Source organism: Myotis daubentonii, chromosome 9 (genome assembly GCF_963259705.1).
Source record: "Myotis daubentonii chromosome 9, mMyoDau2.1, whole genome shotgun sequence".
Lineage (NCBI taxonomy): Eukaryota > Metazoa > Chordata > Mammalia > Chiroptera > Vespertilionidae > Myotis > Myotis daubentonii.
In genome coordinates this window covers 15,294,838-15,321,042 of record NC_081848.1, presented here as the reverse complement: position 1 = coordinate 15,321,042, position 26,205 = coordinate 15,294,838, and the positions used below count along the sequence as shown (strand labels likewise).

Below are 26,205 nucleotides of genomic sequence, written 5' to 3'. Positions count from 1 at the left end.
CATAGAACTTATCAGACAAAAATTTTTCATTTTATTGTATTATTATGCATATTTTTTTCAGTTGATCAGTAGCCTAGACAGGTTCTCTAGCCAAGTTCTGTCCAGGATCTCCAGCCAGGTTCTGGGTTTTAGTGTCTTGTTACATCTGTATTTATACCAGTTGATTTTAATCCTATCAATTCTATTCCAATGGTTAGGGCATTTTTATCTCCACTCCAGGAAGTAAAGATTATGAAGCTTAAGCCTGATTGTTTATACTTAAAGTGATTAACTACCCACCTGGCACTTAGATAAGGGGTTTTATTCCCTCCCTAACTTCAGGGAAAAATCCCTACCTGGGGAAACAACCTTTCTCAGAGAGGTGACCTTGCTTAAAACACATAGAGCCAAGGAGGGGAGCAAACATATTAAGAACAGTATGCCATATGCGCCAGGTCCCTTGAAACATGTGCTGAGCAGAAGTTCCTTCCCTACAGCGACTGTGTCAAGCAGCAAAATGTACCGGCTTCTGGCAAATTCCCCCTTTTTAACTTTTTAAATGATGGGACATATAAATCAGCGGCCACCACTTGGATTGGGTTGTTTAAGGCTTGGAAGAAGACTGACAAGCAATGGTAGCGAGCGTAGCTATAAACATAGTGGTTGGAGTGCACAAGGAGCCTGGTTCCTGTAAAAGGTTGCGGACCTGTTTAGTCAAGAAATTTCAGCTGTCCTCAAGTCAGTGCTTTGGTTGTCCTTGTTGATCCGGCTAGCGGGCAGCGTCATTGGCGACTGGCTTCCCGAAGCTTCAGCGAGTTGAAGGGCTTCATCAAAGGGTCCATCAGGGCCGCTCTTGGTGGTGATGTCAGTGACCGGGGAGGAGTCAGCTGTGCCCTCTGGGTTGGCTGATATGGAAGATACCAGGGAGGAGGAGGAGGAGGAGGAGGAGGAGGAGGAGGAGGAGGAGGAGGAGGAGGAGGAGGAGGAGAAGGAGGGTAGTAGAGAGAAAAAGGGGAGAAAGCAAAAGGACTACAAGGCAGGGAAGTGTATAGACAAAAAGAGGGAAAAGAAAGGGAAGAAGACAGCATCTTGACACAGCCCTTTCCTTCAGCTGCCCCTTTCCTGGTGGTCCAAGGTAGAAATAGGAAACAAGTCCTGTTGCACAGTGACAAAGCAGCTGCTGTCAGCCAGTCTTTGACTTTACCAGGTTCCCAATGTGAGCTGGGTGTGGGAAGGGAAGCAGCCATGGGGGCACCTGCCTTGGGCTCCCCTCGCCTGCCAACGGGGTCCCGACACAGGTCACATCTCCTTGGGACCCCAGGATTCTTCCCCAGGGACGGCCCAGCACACCCCATTGGGCGAGAGACAGATCCATGGCACCGGCCACCACCAGGCCTCAACCTCAGCATGAAAGCCAGCTCAGGGCTGCACATCTGCTGCAGACGGGCACTGGTCAGGTGTGAACTACCCACCTGGCAGTTTGTTAAGGGTTTTGTTTTTGTTTTTCAGTGGAATATAATCTTTTATTTACAGGAGACTGCAAGATATGAAATTCCACATAGGAGAAACTCACAGAGAGTAGAAGCTTCATACAGTAAGTAGAATTTGGAACTGTTCAACTATAGATTCACTGTAAAAAGTACTACAGTAACAAACCACGTTTAAAAAGAGTTCTTTATTTAAAAAAAAATATTTTATTGATCTTTCACAGAGAGGAAGGGAGAGGGATTGAGAGCCAGAAACATCGATGAGAGAGAAACACCGATCAGCTGCCTCCTGCACGCCTCCCACTGGGGATGTGCCCGCACCAAGGCACATGCCCCCGACCGGAATGGAACCTGGACCCTTGAGTCTGCAGGCTGACTCCCCATCCACTGAGCCAAACCAATCAGGGCTGAAAAAGAGTTCTTAGTAGAGAAACAGTGAGACGTACTGATACCAAACATAGTACACAACAGACAACTTTATGCCTCAGTTGTCCAATCTAAAAGTTAAAGGTCCCAGGAGTGCCATCCCAAACTTGGAGTGTATAACCTTCAGAGGTAGTTTCCGGCACGACATTTTGATCTTCCTCTTCCTCTACGGAAAAATATTTCTCAATCAAGTATAGTGACGCTTCGTACACAGACTCATTTTTATGGTTTTGTAGAGCTTCAATTTTGTCCAAACCTCCACATTCTTCAATCATCGTACTGAGTTTCTCAGTTTCACCTAGTTTCTCAGCAGCCTGGAATATATTGGAAATGGCATCCAGAATAACCATAATAATTTTGATATCTTTTGCAGTTAAGAGGTTCATCAGTGGTTCTATTATGCCACAATGAACGAGGTATCCAATCTGTTCAACTGTTCCGCCACTTGTGTAGTTGCTCACAGCCCATACAGCTTCCTTTTGTGTCTGAAAGTCCACCTTAGCAAGAACAGCAATGAGGAATGGGACTAATCCATGATTGACAACTTGCTGTATCTGGTCGTGGCGGCCAGTTGTGATGTTTGAGAGGGTCCGTGTAGCTTCCTTGTGAATTTTAGTTTCGGAGTTCATCAGTAGGCTGGGAAAGATGGCAAGTGCTCCTGCATCTATTACAACCTGCGTCTGTTCATACGTGCCAGCGGCAATATTGCCTATCGCTCTTAGCGCAGGAGTCACAATTGGCACTTCAGTAGCTCCTAGGAGCTTCACAAGTTGGGGCACAGCTCCTGTTTTCACAACCATTTCAATCCGTTCATGTGGACCAAGAGTCAGGTAGGAGATGGCCCAGCAGCTATCTGCTAATACTTCTGGATCATCATGATGCAGGAGCCGAACTAAAGTCGGGAGAATCTTCTCAACAGCATCTAATGGGGGTACAGCATTCTTGTGGCGACAAAGGTTTAAAAGTGCCCAGGTCAGGTTACGTACGTAACCACGTGCTAAAGATGACATATCAGGAACTGCAAGAAGAGCCAACAGTGGGTCAACTGCACCATACCTGATAACCAAGTCTCGGAAAACTGGACCATCACCTGCAATATTTCCTAGAGCCCATGCGGCTTGATCCCGGATGTGAGCGTGGGGACATGCCAAGAGAGAAATGAATGCTGGAATAGCACCTCCATCTACTACAGCTTTGGTCTGTTGCGAAGTCCCGGAAGCAATGTTAGTGAGGGCCCAAGCAGATTCAAACTGGATGCGACTAGAGTCGGTTCTGCCCAAGAAGGACACAAGTTGTGGGATCAAACCAGCCCGGATGATGTTGTCTCTGGGTGGCTGTTTTCCCCTAGAAAGCAGTTTCCTTGCAGCCTGAGTAGCTTGGAGCTGGCTTCCCAAATTGTTGCTGTTTATGCCTTTGACAATGTCCTCAACAGACCAATTTACAGTGCCCTGGTTGTTGCGGTGTTCCTGCAGTGGAGACGTAGCATCAGCGGGAAAGGAGCTCACATTTCTCCTTTTCAGCATCTGGTCATCCTTCTTAGCTTTCCTCAGCTCCACATTAACTTCTATTCGGCGCCGCCTCGTTTCTGTACTGTCTTTCCCCTTGTTCTTGAATCTGTTAAGGTGGGCAGCTGGCGAATTAGCATTCTCGTTGGTGGGCATGGTTATGAGACAAAGGGAGAAGCTCCACACAGCCGCTCAGGCTTGCACAGGAGACCCGTGAGCAGAGGTCGGGCTGCGGTTCGGTGGCTCCGAGAATGTCTACAGTGGCTCAGCTCTCAGAAGGTGTGTTGGGGTCCAACCCCAGCAGGTCCAGTGGTTCCCAAAGGTGCAGACAGTGTCGGGAAAGAATGAAGGACACGGAGACAGCGTTCTGTTGATCAGCAGCCTAGCCAGGATCTCCAACCAAGTTCTGTCCAGGATCTCCAGCCAGGTTCTGTGTTTTACTGTCTTGCTATGTCTGTATTTATACCAGCTGATTTTAATCCTATCAATGTCTATTCCAAAGGTTAGGGCGTGTCTCTTCTCCATTCCAGGGATTAAAGATTATGTAGCTTAAGCATGATTGTTCGTAGTTAAAGTGATTAACCACCTGGTTGTCACTTAGTTAAAGGGTTTTATTCCCTCCCTAACTTCAGGGAAAAATCCCTACCTGGGGAAACAACCTTTCTCAGAGAGGTGACCTTGGTTAAAACACATAGTGCCAAGGAGGGGAGCAAAGATATTAAGAACAGTATGCCATATGCTCCAGGTCCCTTGAAACATATGCTGAGCAGAAGTTCCTTCCCTGCAGCGACTGTGTCAAGCAGCAAGGATGGCCCGGCTTCTGGCAAATTCCCCCTTTTTTATTTTTTAAATGATGGCGCATGTAAATCTGCAGCCACCTGTTGGTTTGGGTTGTTTAAGGCTCGGAAGAAGACTGACAAGGAATGGTAGCGAGCACAGCTATAAACATAGTGGTTGGAGTGAACAAGGAGCCTGGTTCCTGTAGAAGGTTGCGAGCCTGTTCAGTCAAGGGATTTCAGCTGTCCTCAAGTCAGTGGTTTGGTTGTCCTTGTTGATCTGGCTAGCGGGCGGCGTCATTGGCGCCAGGCTTCCCGAAGCTTCAGCTTGAGTTGAAGGGCTTTATCAAAGGGTCCATCAGGGCCGCTCTTGGTGGTGATGTCAGTGTTCGGGGAGGAGTCAGCTGTGCCCTCTGGGTCGGCTGAGATGGAAGATACCGGGGAGGGGGAGAGGGAGGAGGAGGATGAGGAGGAGGAGGAGGAGGAGGAGGAGGAGGAGGAGGAGGAGATGCAGCGTACTAGAGAGAAAAAGAAGAGACAGCAGAAGAACTACAAGGCATGGAAGTGTTTAGAAAAAAAGAGGGAGAAGAAAGGGAAGAAGACAACATCCTGACACAGCCCTTTCCTTCAGCTGCCCCTTTCCCTGTATTCAAAGGTAGAAATGGGAGACAAGTCCTGTTGCACAGTGACAGGGCAGCTGCTGTCAGCCAGTCTTTGACTTTACCTGGGTCCCGATGTGAGCTGGGTGTGGGAAGCGAAGCAGCCATGGGGGCAGGGGACCTCCCTCAGAAGGGGTGAGGGTTCAGGTCTGCAAAGTTGGGGCAGGCGCGGTGAGGGTCTGTGCCCCACCTCCGTTGACCCCCAAGTTGTCTCCTGATGGCCCCGCTGCGACTGTGTCTGTCTTAGGTTGTTCCTTCCCTGAGGAATCTTACCGTCTCTGGCTAACCAGCCATCCTCCGGGGCCAAGCAGGGTGATGTGAGGTGTGCGGATGAGGGATGGGGCAGCCCGCCCCTGCAAGAAGTTCAGTTCTGTCTCCTTGGTACCCGATGCCCCTGTGCCCTCCATGCCCAGCGCCTGCCTTGGGCTCTCCTCGCCTGCAAATGGACTGTGAGAAAAGGGTCCCTCTTGACACAAGGGGCATATGCTTGTGGGGCCACTACACGACAAGGGAGGAATGGCATGTCAGCATGTAGTCCAGGGACAGGCTTCTCAGCCCAGTATGTCAGGCTCTTGGCACAAGACAATTTCACATATGGGGCATATACCAGACAGTCCCGGTCATGGTATAAAAGGGAAGTTCCCTTCCTGAAACAGTAGGGTATGGAGATTCTAAAAAAGGTTGTGTTCAGGAGAGAAAGAGAAAGGCCAAAAAGTAGCAAACAAGTAGTCAGATTAAAAAACAAAATAAAGAAAGAAAAAGGAAAGGAGATGTGGGGCCAAAGTGGGACATATGGACAGACAAAAGTGAGGCACATGTGATCCTCCCAATGGACAGGTGGTTCCAGCTTAGGGCTGCACATCTGCTGCAGAAGGGAACTGGTCAGGTGTGCAGTCTCCCAGGGGTGACAGTACCCAGGAGGGAGACAGAGGCTGTTCCCTCTGGAAAGATACAAAACACAACCTCTTTCGCACATCATCACGAGATCTGGTAAAACTCTGGTCTGGTTTGTGCATCCTCCTACCAGGCTGGGTCGGCAGAGGCTATTGTACAGGAGGCCCGTTGCCTTTTGGCTGCTGTACAACCCTCTGCATTGTATTTTTTAAAAATTTAACATATCCAAAGCAGGCATTAAAAAGAAAAATCCCAAATGCTCTCTTGTATCCATTTTAAGAGTAGGATTGACGCTTTCCGCTATTACCTGAGTCCTGATCTATCACCCCAGGGAGAGCTTGCCAATCCTGCACTTTCCTGGGGTGGAAAGGCTGCAGTGGGGTTAAGGATAAGGCTCCTTGGGCTTACCTTCTCCCAGGCCTTTACATTTACCATTCCTTCCTCAGAAAAGTTTGGACATACTTCTTGAATAAAACATTCCATCTGACTAAGAGTAACCTTAACTCCTCTGCTAGCACGCATGTGTTAAAAGATCAATACAGAGTCTTCTTTCTTTGGACTCAGTATGCGACATCTTCTCAATCTAAGTTCTGTACTATCCACCTTCTTACCCTACTTATCCTCTATAGGGCGGGTCTGCAGCACCCTAGTGGAGTCCTATCCGTCTCGAGTGTGGGGATTCTCAATGCGTGGGGGGGCTTACCTAGGGTAATCCTGTTCCAGGGGTTCCTAAAGGTGTGGACCTAGTTGGCAAAGTAGGAATGACATGGAGACAGCGTTCAGTTGATCAGCAGCCTAGCCAGGTTCTCTAGCCAGGTTCTAGCCAGGATCTCCAGGCAGGTTCTGTCAAGACAAAACATTTTTATAACTGTTTTAAGCTCTAACTGGTTTGGCTCAGTGGATAGAGCATCAGCCTGTAGACTGAAGGATCCCAAGTTCGATTCCAGTCAAGAGCATGTACCTTGGTTGTGGGCACATCCCCAGTGGGGGGTGTGCAGGAGGCAGCTGATCAATGTTTCTCTCTCATCGATGTTTCTAACTCTATATTCGTCTCCCTTCCTCTCTGTAAAAAATCAATAAAATATATTTTTAAAAAACTGTTTTAAATATACTCAAAGCCTAAAAAAGCAAATAAACAAAGAACTTAAGAAAAGCATGAGCCGAAACCGGTTTGGCTCAGTGGATAGAGCGTCAGCCTGCGGACTGAAGGGTCCCAGGTTCGATTCCGGTCAAGGGCATGTACCTGGGTTGTGGGCACATCCCCAGTAGGAGATGTGCAGGAGGCGGCTGATCGATGTTTCTCTCCCATCGATGTTTCTAACTCTCTATCTCTCTCCCTTCCTCTCTGTATAAAATCAATAAAATATATTAAAAAAAAAAAAAAAAGAAAAGCATGAAAATGATATGTGGAAAAAAAAATACTATCAACAGTGAAATAGAAAGTATATAAAAAGGGGACCAAAAAGAAATTTGGAACTGAAAATAAATAAATAAATAAACAAATAAACCAATTGATAATTTACTTAAGGGATTCAATATCAGATTTGAGCAGGTAAAGGAAAGTATTAATGAGCTTAAAGATAGAGCACTTAAAATTACCGAGTTTGCATAACAAAAAGAGAAGAGAATGAAAAAAGTAAAGAGAACCTGAGACTTGTGTAACAGCATCAAGCTGACCAAGGTACATAATATAAAAGTTCAAAAAGAAGAGAAAGAGAAATAGCAGATAGCTTATCTAAAGAAATTATGGCTAAAGATTTCAAATTTTGATGAATGAGTTGAATCTACTCATTATGCTTCTTAAAAAGCACAATTAAATCAAACTTTTGAAAGATAGAGACAAAGAAAGAATCTTAAAGACATCAAGATAAAGAAACTTGTCATATACAAGGGATTTTTAATAGGTTATTAGCATATTTCTCAGCAGTAACTTTACAGGTCAGAAGGCAGTGAGATGATATATTTAATGTGCTAGGTAGGGAACCTGACAACAAAAGATTCTACATCCAGCAAAACTGTCCTTCAAAAAATAAAGAAAAAATTAAGACTGTTCTCAGATAAAGAAAAATTGAAATTTCATTATGATTGGACCTGCCATACAATAAATGCTTAAGGGAGTTCTTCAGGTTAAATGGAAAGATGCAGATGTTAACTTGAAGTCATATGAAGAATCCTAGCTATTTTGGCTAAGTGGTTAGAGTATTGGCCTGAGATAGATGAAGGGTCATAGGTTCAGTTCTGGTCAAGGGCACCTACCTCAGTTGCAGGCTGTATCCCTGGCCTCAGTCCTGGTGTGTGCAGGAAGCAACCAATTGATGTGTCTCTCTTACATGGATGTTTCTCTCTGTGTGTCTCTCCCCCTCCCTTCCATTCTCTCTAAAAACATCAATGGGAAAATAACCACGGGTAAGGATTTTAAAAAATAATAATAAGACATATGAAGATATAAAGATCTCTAGTAAAGATAAATAGAAGGGCAAATATTAAAACCAATATTATTGTGATTTTGATTTGTACCTACTTATTTTCTACAGGATTTAAAAGAAAAATGGATTAAAAGTAATTATATAAATTGATGTTACTGGATACACAATGTAAAAAGATGTAATTTGTAGTAACAATAAAAAGGTGGGAAAGAGAGTTACATAGTAGATTTTATATATGATGGAAGTAAAGTTGGTTTCAATTCAAAATAGATTGTTATAATTTTATGATGTTATATAGTCCTCCTGGTAACCATGAAAAACATAGCAACAGAATACTCACAAAAGAAAATAAGAAGAAAATCAAAACATGTTGCTAAATAAATGAACATCAAGAAAGAAAGTAATGGAAGAAATGAAAGAGAAACTGTAAAACAAAAAACATACAAAAAACAAATTACAGAATGGCAGAAGAAAGTCCTTCCCTCTAAGTAATTGCCTTAAGTATAAATACGTTAAATTATACTATCAAAAGACAGATTGTACTAAAATCTATTAGTGAACCATCTATGTGCTATTTATAAGAGATTCACTTTACATCTAAGAACAATAGTAAATTAAAAGTGAAAGGATCAAAAAAAGATATTCCATACAAAGAGTAATCAAAAGAAATCTGTTAATAAAAAGATATGAAAATTGACTCTAATTCAAAAACTGTTACAAGAGACAAAGAAGGACATTATCCTATATAATAAAAGGGTAATATGCAAATTGACCCTAATGGAGGAACAACCAGAACGACTGGCTGCTATGATGCGCACTGACCACCAGGGGGTAGATGTTCAATGCAGGAGCTGCCCCCTGGTGGTCAGTGTGCTGCCACAGGGGAGGTCCGTTCAGCCACAAGCCAGGATGATGGCTGTGAGAGCAGCAGTGGTGGTGGGAGTCTCTCCTGCCTCCACAGCAGCGCTAAGGATATCCGACTGCAACTGTCAGTCGGACAGCCCCCGAGGGTTCCCAGGCTCACAGAGGAATATCTGACTGCCAGCTTAGGCCTGCTCCCCCTGTGAGAGGGCACAGGCCGGGCTGAGGGACACCCCCAAGTGCATGAATTTTCATGCATCGGGCCTCTAGTATAATGATAAAAAGGATTATTCACCAAGAAGTTATAACAGCAATAAACATATAAGCACCAGAGTTACTAAATATATGAAGCAACCATTAATAGAAGTAAAAGATAAAATAGAGAGCTTTACAATAATGTTGGAAACTTAAATATCCCACTTTCAATAATGGGTAGGACAAACAGAAAGAAAATAAGTAAGGAAACATAGGATTTGAACAATACTATAAAACAATTGGACAAACCACTTCAAAAATACAACTAAAACACAAAACAGACATCATCAAGAACCACAGGAAGGCTGGCTGAGTGGAAATTCTACAACTGGAAGGAAAGAGAAAAGCACAGAGACTCAGAGGAGGTGCAGAAGTAAAGTGCAGAGGTACGGAGGGGCATGCAGAAAGGGCTGGCAACTGAGGACACAATTGTATTTTCAATCGGGAGGGAGTCTCAAGCTCCTGACTGCTCGGAACTCCAGTTCCTGGCGAGTCTCTGGGGACCCAGACTCATATGGGGGAGAAACTGGATGGTCTGGCATTGGTCAAAACTCGAGGCCTGCTTTCTCTCAGAGGTGCTTGCAGCGATTACTGGGGCATTGAGACCCAGGGCCTCTTAGGGTAGGACTGAGGAGCAGCCATAGCTGCTTTCTCCACCCTGTTGAACCCCTGAGACCCCGCCCCACCCAAGCTGTTCACAGAGGCTTTTGCATATGAAAGGCCTGGCCCTTTGCAATCTGAAAATTACCTAACAAACTGCAGCTGGGTCAGAGAGACCCAGAACTTCCAAAAGAAGGCCCAAGGCCCCACAGCAGCTTGCATTGCTTCACAGCTGGGCCCCATCTGGGCACCTCCAAACCCCAAACAAAGAAGAGGAATCTGCAGATCTCTCCAGAGCTCCTGCTGGGTAGCCTCAGGCAGAGGCTAAATTACCACCTCCTTAGAGAACCAAGAGCCAGTGTACCCAGTGGTCAGAGTGGGACCATCCAGATTACAACTCCACAGATCCATAAAGGACACATTCAGGGGGCAGACTCAGTGAGCACCAAAGCCCCACTGAAGCAAGTCTTGCCCCAGAAGGGTGTCTCCAGCACAGAAGTTCTCCCACTGCAGACACAGCTGATTCTCACAGCCAATTGGCCTGGAGGTCAATTGCTCCCAGTGATACCTACAGCAATCAAGGCTTAACTACAAGAAGACTGTGCACAAAGCCCACAAAGGGGTGCACCAAGAGTGTCCACCTCAGGTAATTGGGGAGGCTGAGCCACTGGGCTCTATAGGACACCTAGCAGAGAAAGCCACTCTACCAACACAGGGAAGCATAAAAAATGCAGAGACAAAGAAACAGGTCACAAATGACAGAAATGGAGGAAAGAAAACTACTGGATATAGTGTTCAAAACCACACTTATAAGGTTTTTCAAGAATTTTCTAGAAACTGCTGATAAATTCAGTGAGACCTTCAAGAAATCTAGTGAGGCTCTCGAGGTTATGGAAAAGGACCAATCAGAAATTAAGCATACACTGACTGAAATAAAGAATAATATACAGAGTTCCAACAGCAGACTAGAGGATCGCAAGAATCAAGTCAAAGATTTGAAATATGAAGAAGCAAAAAACACCCAACCGGAAAACAAAAAGAAAAATGAATCCAAAAATATGAAGATAGTGTAAGGAGCCTCTGGGACAACTTCAAGCATACCAACATCTGAATTATGGGGGTGCCAGAAGAAGAGAGAGAGCAAGATATTGAAAACCTATTTGAAGAAATAATGACAAAATTTCCCCTACCTGGTGAAAGAAATAGACTTACAAGTCCAGGATGCACAGAGAATCCCAAACAGAAGGAATCCAAAGAGGACCACACCAGGACACATCATAATTAAAATGTCAAGAGCAAAAGACAAAGAGAGAATCTTAAAAGCAGCAAGAGAAAAGCAATCAAGGGAGTACCCATACAACTGACAGCTGATTTCTCAACAGAAACTATGCAGGCCAGAAGGGAGTGGCAAGAAATATTCAAAGTGATGAATACCAAGAACCTACAACCAAGATTACTTTACCCAGCAAAGCTATCATTCAGAATTGAAGGTCAGATAAAGATCTTCACAGATAAGGAAAAGCTAAAGGAGTTCATCACCACCAAACCTGTATTATATGAAATGCTGAAAGGTATCCTTTAAGAAGAGGAAGAAGAGGAAAAATGTAAAGATACAAATTATGAACAACAAATGCACATCTATCAACAGGTGAATCTAAAAATCAAGTGAATAAATAATCTGATGAGCAGAATAAATTGGTGAATATAATAGAATCAGGGGCATAGAAAGGGAATGGACTGACTATTTTGGGGTGGGAAATGGGTGTGGGGGATGCGGAAATAGACTGGGCAAAAATCTTACACCTATGGATAAGGACAGTGGAGAGGGGGTGGGTAAGGGTAGAGGGTGAGTTGGGAACCAGGTGGAGGGGAGCTATGGGGGCAGGGGTGAAGAGGAACAACTCTAATAATCTGAACAATAAAGATTTACTTTAAAAAAAGAAAAAAAAGCAATTGGACATATAAACATATACAGAACATTCCATTTAACTATAGAATATACATTTTTCTCAGTGCACATGGAACATTCTCCAGAATAGAACATATGTTAGGTAACAAAACAAGTCTTAATAAAAAAAAAGAATGGATCACACAAAATATCTCGTCCAATTACAAGGAAGGACAGCTAAAAATCAAAAGCAGAAGAAAAATAAGAATATCCACAATTACATAAATATTAGCAACACACATTTAAACACAATATGTCTTAGAAGAAACTCACAAGAAGAAAATCACAAGAAATTAGAAAATACCTTTATACAAATGAAAATAAAAACAAAACACAAAAATGTATGGGATACAGGGAAGGTAGTGCTAAAAAGGACATTTATATTATAAAAGAAGAAATATCTCAAATCAACAATCTAATGTTTTACCTTAAAGAACTAGAAAAAGAAAACAGACTAAACTCAAAGCTAGCAGAAGAGAAAGATTATATATTAAAGGTAAATAATACATAGAATTGAAAAACAATAGAGAAAATAAACAAAACCAAAAGTTTATTCTTTGAAAAGACCAATAAAATTGGCTAACCCCTGTTAGATCAATTAAAAAAAAATTGAGAAGACTCAAATTACGAAAATCAGAAATAAAAATGAGGACTTTACTACTGATCTTACAGAAATAAAAAGGATTATGAGTAGTTACTATGAGAAATTATACACTAAAAAGTTGGATAGCCTAAATGAAATAAACAAATTCATAGAAACATACAGTCTATCATTACTGAATCATGAAGAAAGAAAAATTGAAATACACCTATAACTAGTAAGGAGATAGAATCAGTTACCAAAAGCCTCTCAACAAATTAAAAAAGTCAGGATGGCATTACAGGAAAAGAAAGATAAGATTTTCTTCTCTTTTACAGTTGTTTAATATCCCATTATGTTAATATACCACAGCTTCTTTATCTACTATTCTACTCGTGGGTACTTGTTTTTGCCCATTTTTAAACTGAATTGTGCATTGCATTGTAGGAATTCTCCACATATTCTGGATATTAATCTCATTTCAGATATATGATTTGTAAATATTTTTCCCATTGTGTGGGGTTTCTTTTAATCTTTCTTTTTAGTGCCTATTGATATACAAAAGTTTTCATTTGAAGTTTTGATTTGAAGTTTATTTTTTCTTTTGTTAGCTATACTTTTTAGTATTGTACCTAAGAAATCATTGTACCTTTTGTGAAAGCATGGATGAACCTGGAGGGTATTATGCTAAGTGAAGTAAGTCAGTGAAAGAAAGAAAAATACCATATGAATTTACTTATATGTGGAATCTAATGAAAAAATAAACTAACAAAATAGAAACAGACTCATAGATACAGAAAACAGAGTTATTGCTGTCAGAGGAAAGGGACAGGAGGGCTGGGTAAAAAACGTTAAGGGATTAAGAAAAAAAATTCATAGAAAACAGTATGCAAATTACCAGAGTGAAAATGGGCTGGAGGGAGGTAGAATAGGGTAAAGGGGGATAAATGATGATGGAAGGAAACTTGACTAGGAGTGGGGAACATGCAATACAATATACAGATGGTGTATTTTAGAACTGAACACCTGAAACCTATTTAATTTTATTAACCAACTAGAGGCCCAATGCACAAAATTCGTGCAAGAGTAGGCCTTCACAGCTGCAGCTGCCTCGATCCCTCCCTCGCAGCTGAGGCAGCTGCCTGGATCCCTCCCTCACAGCTGCAGTGGCTGCAGCCCCGGCTTCATCCTGGAAGGACCTCTGGTCTAATTAGCATATTATGCTTTTATTATTATAGATGTCATCCAGGACATTCAATTAAAAACAACAACAACAATAAAAAAAAAATAGTTTTGGAAATCAGCTGGAAATGGTGAGATTATTATGTAAGAAAGTTGACAATTTGAGAATGTAAGGGGGTGTTTTAGTTTAGATAATTAGCTTTAATATTCATTTGGCCATGTTCCAGATACTTAACTTTATCCTTAGTCTCCTCATTTGTAAAATAGAATAAAATATATTCCTGGCAGCATTGACAGAATATAAATGTCCTTGGAAGAAGTCTCTTAATAAATACAAATACCTCCAATGAAAAAAATTTAAAAAGAAAAAAGTAAAAAAATAAAGAAAAATAAGCAAAGGGCTTGAACAGACATTTCTCCAAAGAATATACATAAATCATCAATGAGCATATGAAAAGATGCTCAACATCAATAGTTACTAAGAAAATGCAAACTATCAGAGCCCACTGTATGGGAGAAAATATTTGCTAATGATACATCTGATAAAGGGTTTATATCCAAAATATATAAGGAACTCATACAACTTAACAAAAGGAAGACAAACAATCCAATTTAAAAATGGGCAAAAGGCCCTAACCGGTTTGGTTCAGTGGATAGAGCATCGTCCTGCAGACTGAAGGGTCCCAGATTTGATTCCGGTCAGGGGCATGTACCTTGGTTGCAGGCACATCCCCAGTTGGGGGTGTGCAGAAGGCAGCTGATCGATGTTTCTCTCTCATCAATGTTTCTAACTCTCTATCCCTCTCCCTTCCTCTCTGTAAAAAATAAATAATATATATATATTTTTTTAAATGGGCAAAGGACCTAAAAGACACTTTTCCTAAGTGGACATACAGATGGCCAAAGGACATATGAAAAAATGCTCAAAGTCACTGATCATCAGAGAGATGCAAATTAAAATAACAATGAGGTATTACCTCACAATTGTCAGAATGGATGCCATTAACAAAATGACAAATTACAAGTGCTAGCAAGGATGTGGAGAAAAGGGAACCCAAGTACACTGTTGGTAGGAATGCAGACTGGTGCAGCCACTCTGGAAAAATTAAATATGGAACTTCCATTTGAGCCAGTGATCCCACTTCTAGGAATATATCCAAAGAAACCCTAAACACCAAAAGAATAAATGTATGCACCCCTATGTTAATAGTAGGCAATTTACAATAGTTATTTTCTAAAAACAGCCCAAGTGCCCATCAGTAGTAGATTAGTGTTTAAAAAAGCTGTGGTACATTTATACCATGGAATACTATGTAGCAGTGAACAAAAAGAATCTCTTACCCTTTGAGACAGTGTGGAAGGACCTGGAGAGTATCATGCTAAGTGAAATAAGCCAGTCAGAGAAAGACAAGTATCGTATGATCTCACTCATATGTGGAATCTAATGAAGAAAATAAAGTGATGAATAGAGTGGATCCAGAGACATGGGAGCATGGAATGGACTGTCCAATCTCAGAGGGAAGGCAGGGGTGGGTGGGCAGACATCAAACAATGAACATGTACGCATATATGCATAACTCATGGACACAAACAATAGTGTGATGAAGGCCTGGGACAGGGGACAGGGGTCAGGTAGGAGGGGTCAATGGGGAAAAACGGGGACATATGTAATACTTTCAACAATACTTGTTGAACTTTTTTTTAAAAAAATAAAATGCAAACTAAAAGCACAATGAGATGCTACTATTACTTCACCCATTAACATAGCTATTATTTAATGAAAACAGAAAACATTAAGTGTTGGCAAGAATGTGAACAAATTGTAACCCATGAGCATTGCTGGTAGAGTTATAAAATGGTGCAGTTATCATGGGAAACAGTTTGTTGGTTCCTCAAAAAGGTAAATATAGAATTAAATATGCCTCAGCAATTACACTTCTAGCTATATATCCAAAATAATTTAAATCAGGGACTTGAACAGAGATTTGTATACCAACGTTCATGACAACATTATTCACAATATCCAAAAAGTTTTAACAATACAAATGTCCAATAAGAGATGAGTGAATACTACGCTGGAGTGAAAAAGAAGGAATTCTGACCATTTGCAACAGCATGGATGGAACTGGAGAGCATTATGCTAAGTGAAATAAGCTAGTCAGAGGAAGATAAATATCACATGATCTCACTCATTTATGGCATATAATGAACAGCATAAACTGATAAACAAAAACAGATCCAGAGACAGAGAAGCATCTATCAGACCATCAAACCTCAGAGGGAAGGTAGGGGAGTGTGGGAGTAAGGGGGAGAGATCAACCAAAGTACTTGTATGCATCATATAAGCCTAACCAATGGACACAGACAACAGGGGGGTGAGGGCATGAGTGGGGGAGGTGGGTGGGAGGGCAATGGAAGGATAAGGACACATATGTAATACCTTAATCAATAAAGAAATTCAAAAAATAAAAAAATAAAAATAAATAAATAAAAGAGATGAGTACAAAACACGGCATATATATATATATATATATATACAATGGAATTTTATTGAGCCTTGAAAAAATTATAATTCATGTTACAATTATAAATAAGTCTTGAAGGTATTATGCTATGTAAAATAAGTCAGATACAAAGAACAAATATTGTATGATTGCCCATACATGAGGCACCTAGAATATTCAAATTCATAAAGACACAAAGGAAAATGGTGGTTACCCGGGGTTGAGAGGGTTATTGTTTAATGGGTACAGAGTTTTGAATGGATTGATATAAAAGTCCTAAGTGGATAGTAGTGAAGGTTGCACAACAGTGTGAATATACTTAATGCTACTGAATTGTTCATTTAAAAAAGGTTAAATTGTAACTTTTATTCCCAAAATAAAAATAAAGTTTTAAGACCTCAAATAGATTGAGATGATAAATAAAAAAAGCTACCAAATCATACTTTAAAACTCTTTAAAGAGCCCAGCCAGTGTTTCTCACTGAGGACCCATGAACCAGGAGGTCGCGGTTCAATTTCCAGTCATGGGACATTCCCAGTTGCAGCTCAACCCTCAGTAGGGGATGTGCAGGAGTCAGCCAACCAATGTTTCTCACTCATCAATTTTCTATCTCTCTATCCTTTCCACTTCCTCTCTCTAAAATCAATATATTTTTTCAAAAGCCTCTTTAAAGAAAGACCAACAACATAGAGACATAATATTGACAATGCCAATCATCTGATCCATTTACTAGGCATGCAATGAAAGCAGGGAAATGGGACCCATTAGCAGGAAAAAATATCAGGAAACATAAGAAAACCAATAAATAAAAGATTATGTAATTATCCAATGAGGACTTTAAAAGCACCCATAATTTTTCTCAAGGATTTAAAAGAAAAATATATGTACATAAAAAATTAAAGAAATGAAAAAGAACCAAATGAATCATTCAGAGATAAAAATATCTATAATATCTGAAATGAAAACATTATTGGATGGTATCAATAGCAGGTTAGATGTTAAAGAATAAATGATTGATGAACTTGAAGAGAACACAATAGAAACTATTTAAATGGAAGCACAGAGAGAAAAAGGCTGAAAATAGAAATGAATCGAGCTCTGTGGTATGTGTGACAATTAGTGATCTAACATATATTCATTGAAGTACCAGTAAGCAAAGGCAAAAACTTGACAAAAGAGTGGACAAATATTTTCTAAAACTGATGAAAATGATAAAACCACATATCCAGAAAACTCAATAATCCCTGGAAGGATAAACATAAGAACCCCCTACCAAACATATTTATAATCAAATTTTTGAAAACCAAAGATAAGTAGACAATCTTTAAAGCAGTTTTAGGAAAACAGGAACATTTGTAATATGAGAGCAATGATAAATTAAAACCACCATTATTATATCATCAGAAACAATACAAGCCAAAAGATAATGGAACCATATGTGTAACATTATGAAAGGAAAAAAAATCAACCTAGAATTCTATATCCAGCAAAGAATATACTTCAAAAAAGAAGGAAGGGGCCACCAAGATCTTGGTATCTAAATACTCCACTAAAATAACCAAAGCTCCTTTGAAAACTGGTTGATTCTACTTATGGCACAAGGAAAACACATAATTATCCTCTTCATATAAATAAATGACTTATAAATAAATAAATAAATAAATAAATAAATAAATAAATAAATAAATAAATAAATAAATAAGAGAAAGAGCCATGCTTTCTTACAAAAGAATTTGAATTCTTATAGAAGGAATAGAAATAGCACCATTAGAAAATCACAGTAATAATTGCTGTAGGCAAGATCCACAAAAGAATGCTGAAATTAGTGGGTGAAAATTTAAAGAGAAACAGAATATTTGAATATAGTTGAGGGTCTCCTCAAAAACATTAATTAATTAAAAAGGGGAAAATATTAACTTTACACTGGAGAAACCTGACAAACACCACATTAACCAAACAATAAAGTTAACCTTTAAGACGTACTGACATCATATCATGCACTCATAAGGCCACACCACCTCTGTACTACTGTTGCCAAAAATGTACAATAGCAACGTAATCATCAGAAAATACCAGATAAGCCCTAATTGAAAAGTATTTTATAAAATACCTGACCAGTAATGTTCAAAAGTGCCAATGTCATGAAAGACTGAAGAAAAGGTTATAGTTTGGGAGAAGACTGTAAAGACTTCACAGCTCAATGCAATGTCAGATATTAGGTTGGATCTTGAAATGGGGGGGGGAGGGAGAATATTAGTTTAAAAATTAGAATAATAATATTATACCAATATTAATATCTTCTTTTTTGTTAATCCTATAGTTTTGTAAGATGTCAATATTGGAGGAAGTTGGGTGAAGGATATATAGGAGTTAACTGTACAGTTTTGGCCAATTTCTGTGGGTTTAAAACTTCTGCAAAATAGAAAGTTCAAAATAAAGCATGGGCTCTGGAAGCATAGTACCTGGATGGAATTACAACTCTGCTCCTTACTGAGTTGTGATGTTAGAAAATTTGCCTAATCTTTAATACCATAACCGAGAATGAGAATAACAACATTTACCTCAAATATTTGGTAAGAAAAATAAATAAGTTAGTACTTGTAAAACACAGATACAGTATTCAAACCTTGGCTATTATTGAACACTTATTTTGGTCCTGCAGAAACCATAAATTTTCATGTAGTACTTTCATCTGTGGTTTATTTTATTTTACTTAGATACAACCCCACAACCAAACTATAAAAAGTTTGCCTATATTTTTACCCTGAGACTTTTATAGTTCTTTTTTTTTTATGTTTAAAACATTGGTTCATGTGGAATTTATCTAAATGTCAGAAGTGTGTTTCAAGCCCACATTTTTTTTTTTTTTTACAGATGGCCAGCCATTTGTTGTAACATCACTTATGAAATAATACATTGTTTTTCATGGGCCAATCTTTATGCTCAGCAGCATATTAGAACATAAAAATCTTTCAGCTACTTCTGCTTGGCCCCTATACCTTCAACGTGAGTTTAGCAAAAATGGCATTATGTTGAACAGTATTAACAAGCAAACTTGAGCAGACCATAGAATCCCATGAATGCTGTTATAAATATCAACTGACCCATAAATACACAGTTTCTATAGTAAATATGAAACTACTCCTTCTGAGGATACCAGTGAATTGCCCATCTCCACATCTGACAGCTTCTTCTCATAACTATGGGTCAGTTGATATTTATAACAGCATTCATGGGATTCTGTGGTCTGCTCAAGTTTGCATGTTCTAGTCACAGAGCCTGAGTCTAGAATTCTTGTTCAAGTGGTTGATTAGTAACCTGCTTGCATGAGAAAGAAGTAAGGAAAGCAGAATAGGGAAAAGCATGCTAAGTGAGGATATATATGAGGCTGATAGCTAGTGGTAGCACCTTTACTTGAGGTCACAAGCCTCTTGTACCCCCATATGATTCAGTTGTTGGCGCTGGTTTTCCCTGGAGATATATCTCTTTCAAAAAATGGTTTCTGTTCAGCAGAGGACAATGATCTGGGGAAGGGGCAGTCCATTTCCAGCCTCAATAACTGCACCTAGGCCTACTCCTCTACCCGTACTCAATCTGGTCCATCCTACCTCTCACTAATCCCTTGAAACTATGCTTCTTACCATGGCTATTTCCTCACTTCAAGCCCATATGTGTCTTAACTGTGCTATTGAATAAACTCCCACCATGATCTCTCTTTCATTTGTCTTTTCCTTCAAACTTTAACTGCAAAAAGCTTCTTCCAAAAACAAAAATTCGGTCATGTTAATTCATCAATTAAAATCATTTAATAATTCCCCATTATCTATAGAATAAAATTTAAACTTGTTAGTACAACTATAAGATATTTTTCATAATAACATTCTCCTTTCTTGTTTCAACTCTTACCAGACAGCTTGTTTGTACCCCATCAAGCCATGTACTTTTAACACATTTATGCCTTCTCATGTGTCAAAAATGGCCTTCCTTGGGCAATTTCTGCTATAATTTCAAGACACAATTCATAAGTTACATGCGCTGTTGAAGGTTTCACTCTTTACCTGTACATACCTTTAGTATAGAGTGTGTCTTTACCTATGCATACCTCTTGTGTTGCATGTTATATATTTTTATATATATTATCCCCTCACTTGTCTGTGAGCTTCTGGAGACTAAGAACTTGTCTTAAATATAGCCAGCCTAGCAGAATCCAGTCTGTAGTGAAATGAATCAGTTGTATGGTCGTTGTGTTCTCTAAGATAAAGTCTAAAAATCCCCAGCAATGAAATCACTAAATCTTAAAGTGAAATTATAATGAATTCTGAAGCCTTTAATCAGGGATCCAAACTCAAATGCATTCAGGGGTCAGGCAGGTCACAGAATGGTGTGAATTAGCTGTAAGTAATGATCAGGGAGTGATGAAGCCAGAAACAAATTAATGGAGATCTGCCCTGCCTAAGAGTAACCACAGAATTATTTAAAACTAGAGGCCTGGTGCACGACATTCATGCACTGAAGGGGGGAAGTCCCTCAGCTGGGCCTGTGCCCTCTCACAGTCCAGTGCCCCTCTGGGGATGTCCAACCGCGCTGCCCTGTGGGAGCACACTGACCACCAGGGGGGCAGCTCTTGCATTGAGCGTCTACCCCTGGTGGTCAGTGTACATCATAGCGACCTGTCGTTCTGCTGTTCGGTCGATTTGCATATTAGGGTTTTATTGGACAGGATAAACATAAGTACAGCATACTGGTTCGTTAAAGCACAAGTGTAGCCCTCACGTGTTGTGAGGTCCTCAAATGAGAGAGCCTTGATCTACCACCTGCTAGGACTACCTTATCATGTACAGTTATGTACAAGTGTGTGCATTCATATACTCTGAACATGTTCCAGTCGAATCCAAGTCAGTTTGTGTGACCTGAAATCATATGGCTCATGCCTCATTTAGCTCACATATGCGAAACAGAATCGCCTGCTCAGTTTATCTCAAGCAGTTGCTAATTTTAAGCTGAAAGAGAACTTGAGTTTCATGTAATTTAGGACATTTACAAGACTTTGTATAGGGCAGCGTGAAACACATATGAGATTTGAAATCAAATAACATGCATTTTCATCCAGGAACCTGACTCTTACAAGATGTCTCTGACAGACAATATAACGTTTTTGAGCCTCAGTTCTCTTACCTGTAAAATGGGAATGTTAATATCTATTTCAGTGTCACTGGGAACATTACATGAAAGCATCAACTATAAAAGCAATGCAGTGTTTGGCCCATGGTAAGTGCTGGATAAATTGTATTTAAGTCTGAATAGGAACCTTGTTTATTTATATCCAAAATCTGGAGAAAAGCCCACAATACATGTCTCTGCTGCCAAACATATACAGTAATGGGATGTTATTTGAAAAATTCTTTGAGAGCCTTAGAGAATGTTTTACAGTGAATACTAAGCATGATCCTAGAGAAAATATTTGCAAACCCATCTCCATGGGAGAATGTTGACATCTAAAGCCTTTTCTGCTCCTGGACATTCTCCAGGATATCTTCATTTCCTTCATTATCAGAGGAATCGAGACATTCAATCTCATTTCCGCCATTCAGCATTGATTGATGGGCTTGGATGAGTAACTGGCATCTCACTGGCAGGAACTACCATTTCCCCTCAGCCTTCTCCTCTGAGAGCCAGCTCAACCATTTCTGAATCCAACACTGAGTCACTCCAAAAGTAATTTGCTTAGCAAAAGTAGGCTGTTTTCAGACACTGCACTCAGCTTGAATTCACCTTTCTAACCTTCAAATATTAAAACTCACCCCCGCAGAAAATGATTATGGGAGCCTAATCAGAATGTCTCCACTCTGTTTGGAGATAGGTTCATTCTCCTGATCATGCTTGGTTTTTGTTTTTGTTTTTGTTTTTCAGTAGATATTGATCCCAAGTGTGATTGGCTTCCAGTGATAATTCCATTTCTTATCCCTCTCTTCTAAATAAATTTTTAAAAAGGTATTCCAAAAGTGAGTTCAAGAGAACAGTCCCAACATTTTTAAGTAGAGAGTAAATTATTTTAATAATGGTATTTAAATCTCTACTGCAGTGGGTTATTTTTAAAACATAACTTCAACAAATTAAAAGGAGGACATTGGTTTTTATGTTGATAAAAAGGTAAGTTTTTATCTTTATTTTTACGATTGTAAAACAAGACAATGAAGTTTAAGCTATGAAAGAAGGGAGTCTGCTAGAGTATGAAGAAGACCTTCCTAGGGGAAAATGACTGAATGAGGCCCTCTGCCTTGTCTAGTAGGTTTTTAAAACCTAGCAACATTTATTTGCATATTTATTAAAATGTGCTACATACTTATCAATATGTAAGATAAAGACTTGGCTGCCCTAGCTTCTTTGACTCAGTGGATATAGTGTCAGCCTGCAGACTGAAGGGTCCCAGGTTCGATTCCGGCCAAGGGCACATACCCGGGTTGCAAGCTTAATCCCCAGTGTGAGGTGTGCAGGAGGCAGCCGGTCAATGATTCTCTCTCATCATTGATGTTTATATCTCTTTCTCCCTCTCCCTTCCTCTCTGAAATCAATAAAAATATATTTTTTAAAAAAAGATAAAGACCTTGCTTTCAATAAACTTACAATCAAGTTGGAAGTAGAAAACCTAGTATCCATAAAATTAAAAATAAATTAAGCAATTAAGAACATATTTGAGCCATCACCAGTGTGGCTCAGTTGGTTGAGCATCATCCCGTACACTCAAAAGTCTGTCTCTGGTGTGATTCCCAGTCAGGGCCATTCCCAGATTACAGGTTTGGTCCCTGATCAGGGTGCGTATGGGAGACAACCAATTGATGTTTCTCTCTCATATTGCTGCTTTTCTCTCTCTCCCACTCTTTCCCTATCTCTCTAAAATCAATAAAAATGTTTTGGGTTTTTTTAAAGAACAAATTGGGTGTTAACTAAAAGTATAAATGAGGGATTAGTGAAGAGAGAGCGCTCTATGGAGATTAGCTGAGGGAAGATTTATTGAGTTAATCCTCAGAGATGAAGATTTCAGGGGGTGGAAGAGAGGAGGTAGAGTTGCAAATGGGAGAACAACATGTGCAAATATCCAATGATATACCAATGAGGAGATCAGTATGGCAGCAGCAGAGGGCACATTTGGATGGGGCCAGCAATAGGTGCTGGTGGAGAGGTAAAAACCAGACTGGAGAATCTCAACAACAAAAAATTCAGGTCAATATTTAATTATTGAATAGAGGAATGAATAAGAAACATGGGGTTTTAGCCTTAACCAGTTTGGCTCAGTGGATAGAGCATCACTCTGCAGACTCAAGGGTCCCAGGTTCAATTCCGGTCAAGGGCATGTACCTTGGTTGCGGGCACATACCCAGTAGGGAGTATGCAGGAGGCAGCTGATCGATGTGTCTCTCTCATCGATGTTTCTAACTCTCTATCCCTCTCCCTTTTGGTAAAAAAATCAATAAAATATATTTTTTTAAAAAGAAACATGGAGTTTTAAAATTATGGACAAAAGTTCAGGAAGAGATCTCTGGGTTTATTTGTATAGTAAAAGGGGAGGAAAGAGAGACTGGAATCAGAGAAAAGTAGTAAAAAGGTTGTTGGCATAATTCAAGTATGAAATGGAAGGATCAGTACAAGAAGAAAAAAGGGGGAAATGTGAAAGGTTTGGGGGTTTTTTTTTAAGAGAAAAATAATCAAACTAGCACAGAGGACTTAGAGAAAAGGATAGAAAGAAAAGGAACCAAGGGTTTCTGAACTTCCAGTAATTTCCATGAGTTTTGAGCTTGGAAGGAGAAGAAAGGTGATGAAAGGAGAGGAAGATGTCAAGCGTTATATGTAGCTTTTTAGCATGAGGCACTTGATGAATGTATTATTAGCAGAGGATCAAAATTGATAGGTAGAGAGAAACCAAGATGGCGGCATAAGTAAACACCGGAAATTGCTGCCTCGCACAACAACTTCAAAAATACAACTAAAAGACAAAACGGACATCATCCAGAATCACAGGAAGCTGGCTGAGTGGAAATTCTACAACTGGAAGGAAAGAGAAAAGCACACTGAGACTCAGAGGAGGTGTGGACGTAAAGTGCAGAGGTATGGAGGCGCATGTGGAAAGGGCTGGAAACTGAGGACAGGGTTGTCTTTTTCAATCAGGAGGGAGTCACAAGCTCCCGATGGCCCTGACTCTAGTTCCAGGTGAGTCTCTGGGGACCCAGACTCATACGGGGAGAAACTGGACTGTGGCATCAGTTGAAACTCAAGGGCGGCTTTCTCTCAGAGTTGCTTGCAGCGATTACCGGGACACTGAGACGCAGGACCCTTAGGGTAAGACTGAGGATCTTCCGTAGCTGCTTTCTCTGCCCTGTTATCCCCTGAGACCCCACCCCACCCAAGCTGTGTGCAGAAGCTTTTGCATATGGAAGGCCTGGCCCTTTGCAATCTGAAAATTACCTAACAAACTGCAGCTGGGTCAGAGAGACCCAAAACATCCAAAAGAAGGCCCAAGGCCCCACAGCAGCTTGCATTGCTTCACAGCTGGACCTCATCTGGGCAATTCCAAACCTCAAACAAAGAAGAGGAATCTGCAGATCTCTCCATAGTTCCTGCTGGGTAGCCTCAAGCAGAGGCTAAATTAGCACCTCCTTAGAGATCCAAGAGCCAGTGTACCCAGTGGTCAGAGTGGGACCATCCAGATTACAACTCCTCACATCCATAAGGAACACACTCAGGGGGCAGACTCAGTGAGCACCAAAGCCCCACTGAAGCAAGTCTTGCCCCAGAGGGGTGTTTCCAGCACAGAAGTTCTCCCACTGCAGACACAGCTGATTCTCACAGCCAATTGGCCTGGAGGTCAATCCCTCCCAGTGTTACCTACAACAATCAAGGGTTAACTACAACAAGATTTTGCACAAAGCCCACAAGGGGGTGCACCAAGAGTGTCCACCTCAGGTAATTGGGGAGGCTGAGCTACTGGGCCCTATAGGACACCTAGCACAGAAAGCCACTCTATCAACACAGGGAAGCATAAAAAATGTGGAGACAAAGAAACAGGTCACAAATGACAGAAATGGAGGAGAGAAAACTACTGGATATAGAGTTCAAAACCACGGTTATGAGGTTTTTCAAGAATTTTCTAGAAGCTGCCGATAAATTTAATGAGACCCTCAAGAAATCTAGTAAGACCCTCGAGGTTATGAAAAAGGACCAATCAGAAATTAAGCATACACTGACTGAAATAAAGAATAATATATAGAGTTCCAACAGCAGACTAGGGGATTGTAAGAATCAAGTCAAAGACTTGAAATACGAAGAAGCAAAAAACACCCAACTTGAAAAACAAAAAGAAAAAAGAATCCAAAAATATGAAGCTAGTGTAAGGAGCCTCTGGGACAACTTCAAGCGTACCAACATCTGAATTATGGGGGCTCCAGAAGAAGAAAGAAAGATATTGAAAACCTATTTGAAGAAATAATGACAGAAAACTTCCCCTACCTGGTGAAAGAAATAGACTTACAAGTCCAGGAAGCGCATAGGACCCCAAACAAAAGGAATCCAAAGAGGACCACACCAGGACGCATCATAATTAAAATGCCAAGAGCAAAAGACAAAGAGAGAATCTTAAAAGCAGCAAGAGAAAGACAGTCAGTTACCTACAAGGGAGTACCCATATGACTGTCAGCTGATTTCTCAACAGAAACTATGCAGGCCAGAAGGGAGTGGCAAGAAATATTCAAAGTGATGAATACCAAGAACCTACAACCAAGATTACTTTACCCAGCAAAGCTATCATTCAGAATTGAAGGTCAGATAAAGAGCTTCACAGACAAGGAAAAGCTAAAGGAGTTCATCACCACCAAACCAGTATTATATGAAATGCTGAAAGGTATCCTTTAAGAAGAGGAAGAAGAAGGAAAAGGTAAAGCTACAAATTATGAACAACAAATACACATCTATCAACAAGTGAATCTAAAAATCAAGTGAATAAATAATCTGATGAACAGAATAAACTGGTGAATATAATAGAATCAGAGGCATAGAAAGGGAGTGGACTGACTATTCTTGGGGAGGGAAAAGGGTGTGGGGGGTTCGGGAAGAGACTGGACAAAAACCGTAC

At 40.4% G+C, this 26,205-nt stretch overlaps 1 protein-coding gene across 1 annotated transcript; it reads right to left on the bottom strand.

Moving 5' to 3' along the window:
- Window positions 1-1,891: 1,891 nt before the first annotated feature.
- On the bottom strand, window positions 1,892-3,603 carry LOC132242019 (importin subunit alpha-1-like). The gene has a single exon (XM_059710956.1). It carries the CDS (start codon window positions 3,551-3,553, stop codon window positions 1,964-1,966), a length of 1,590 nt encoding a protein of 529 aa, XP_059566939.1. The 5' UTR covers window positions 3,554-3,603; the 3' UTR covers window positions 1,892-1,963.
- Window positions 3,604-26,205: the final 22,602 nt, after the last annotated feature.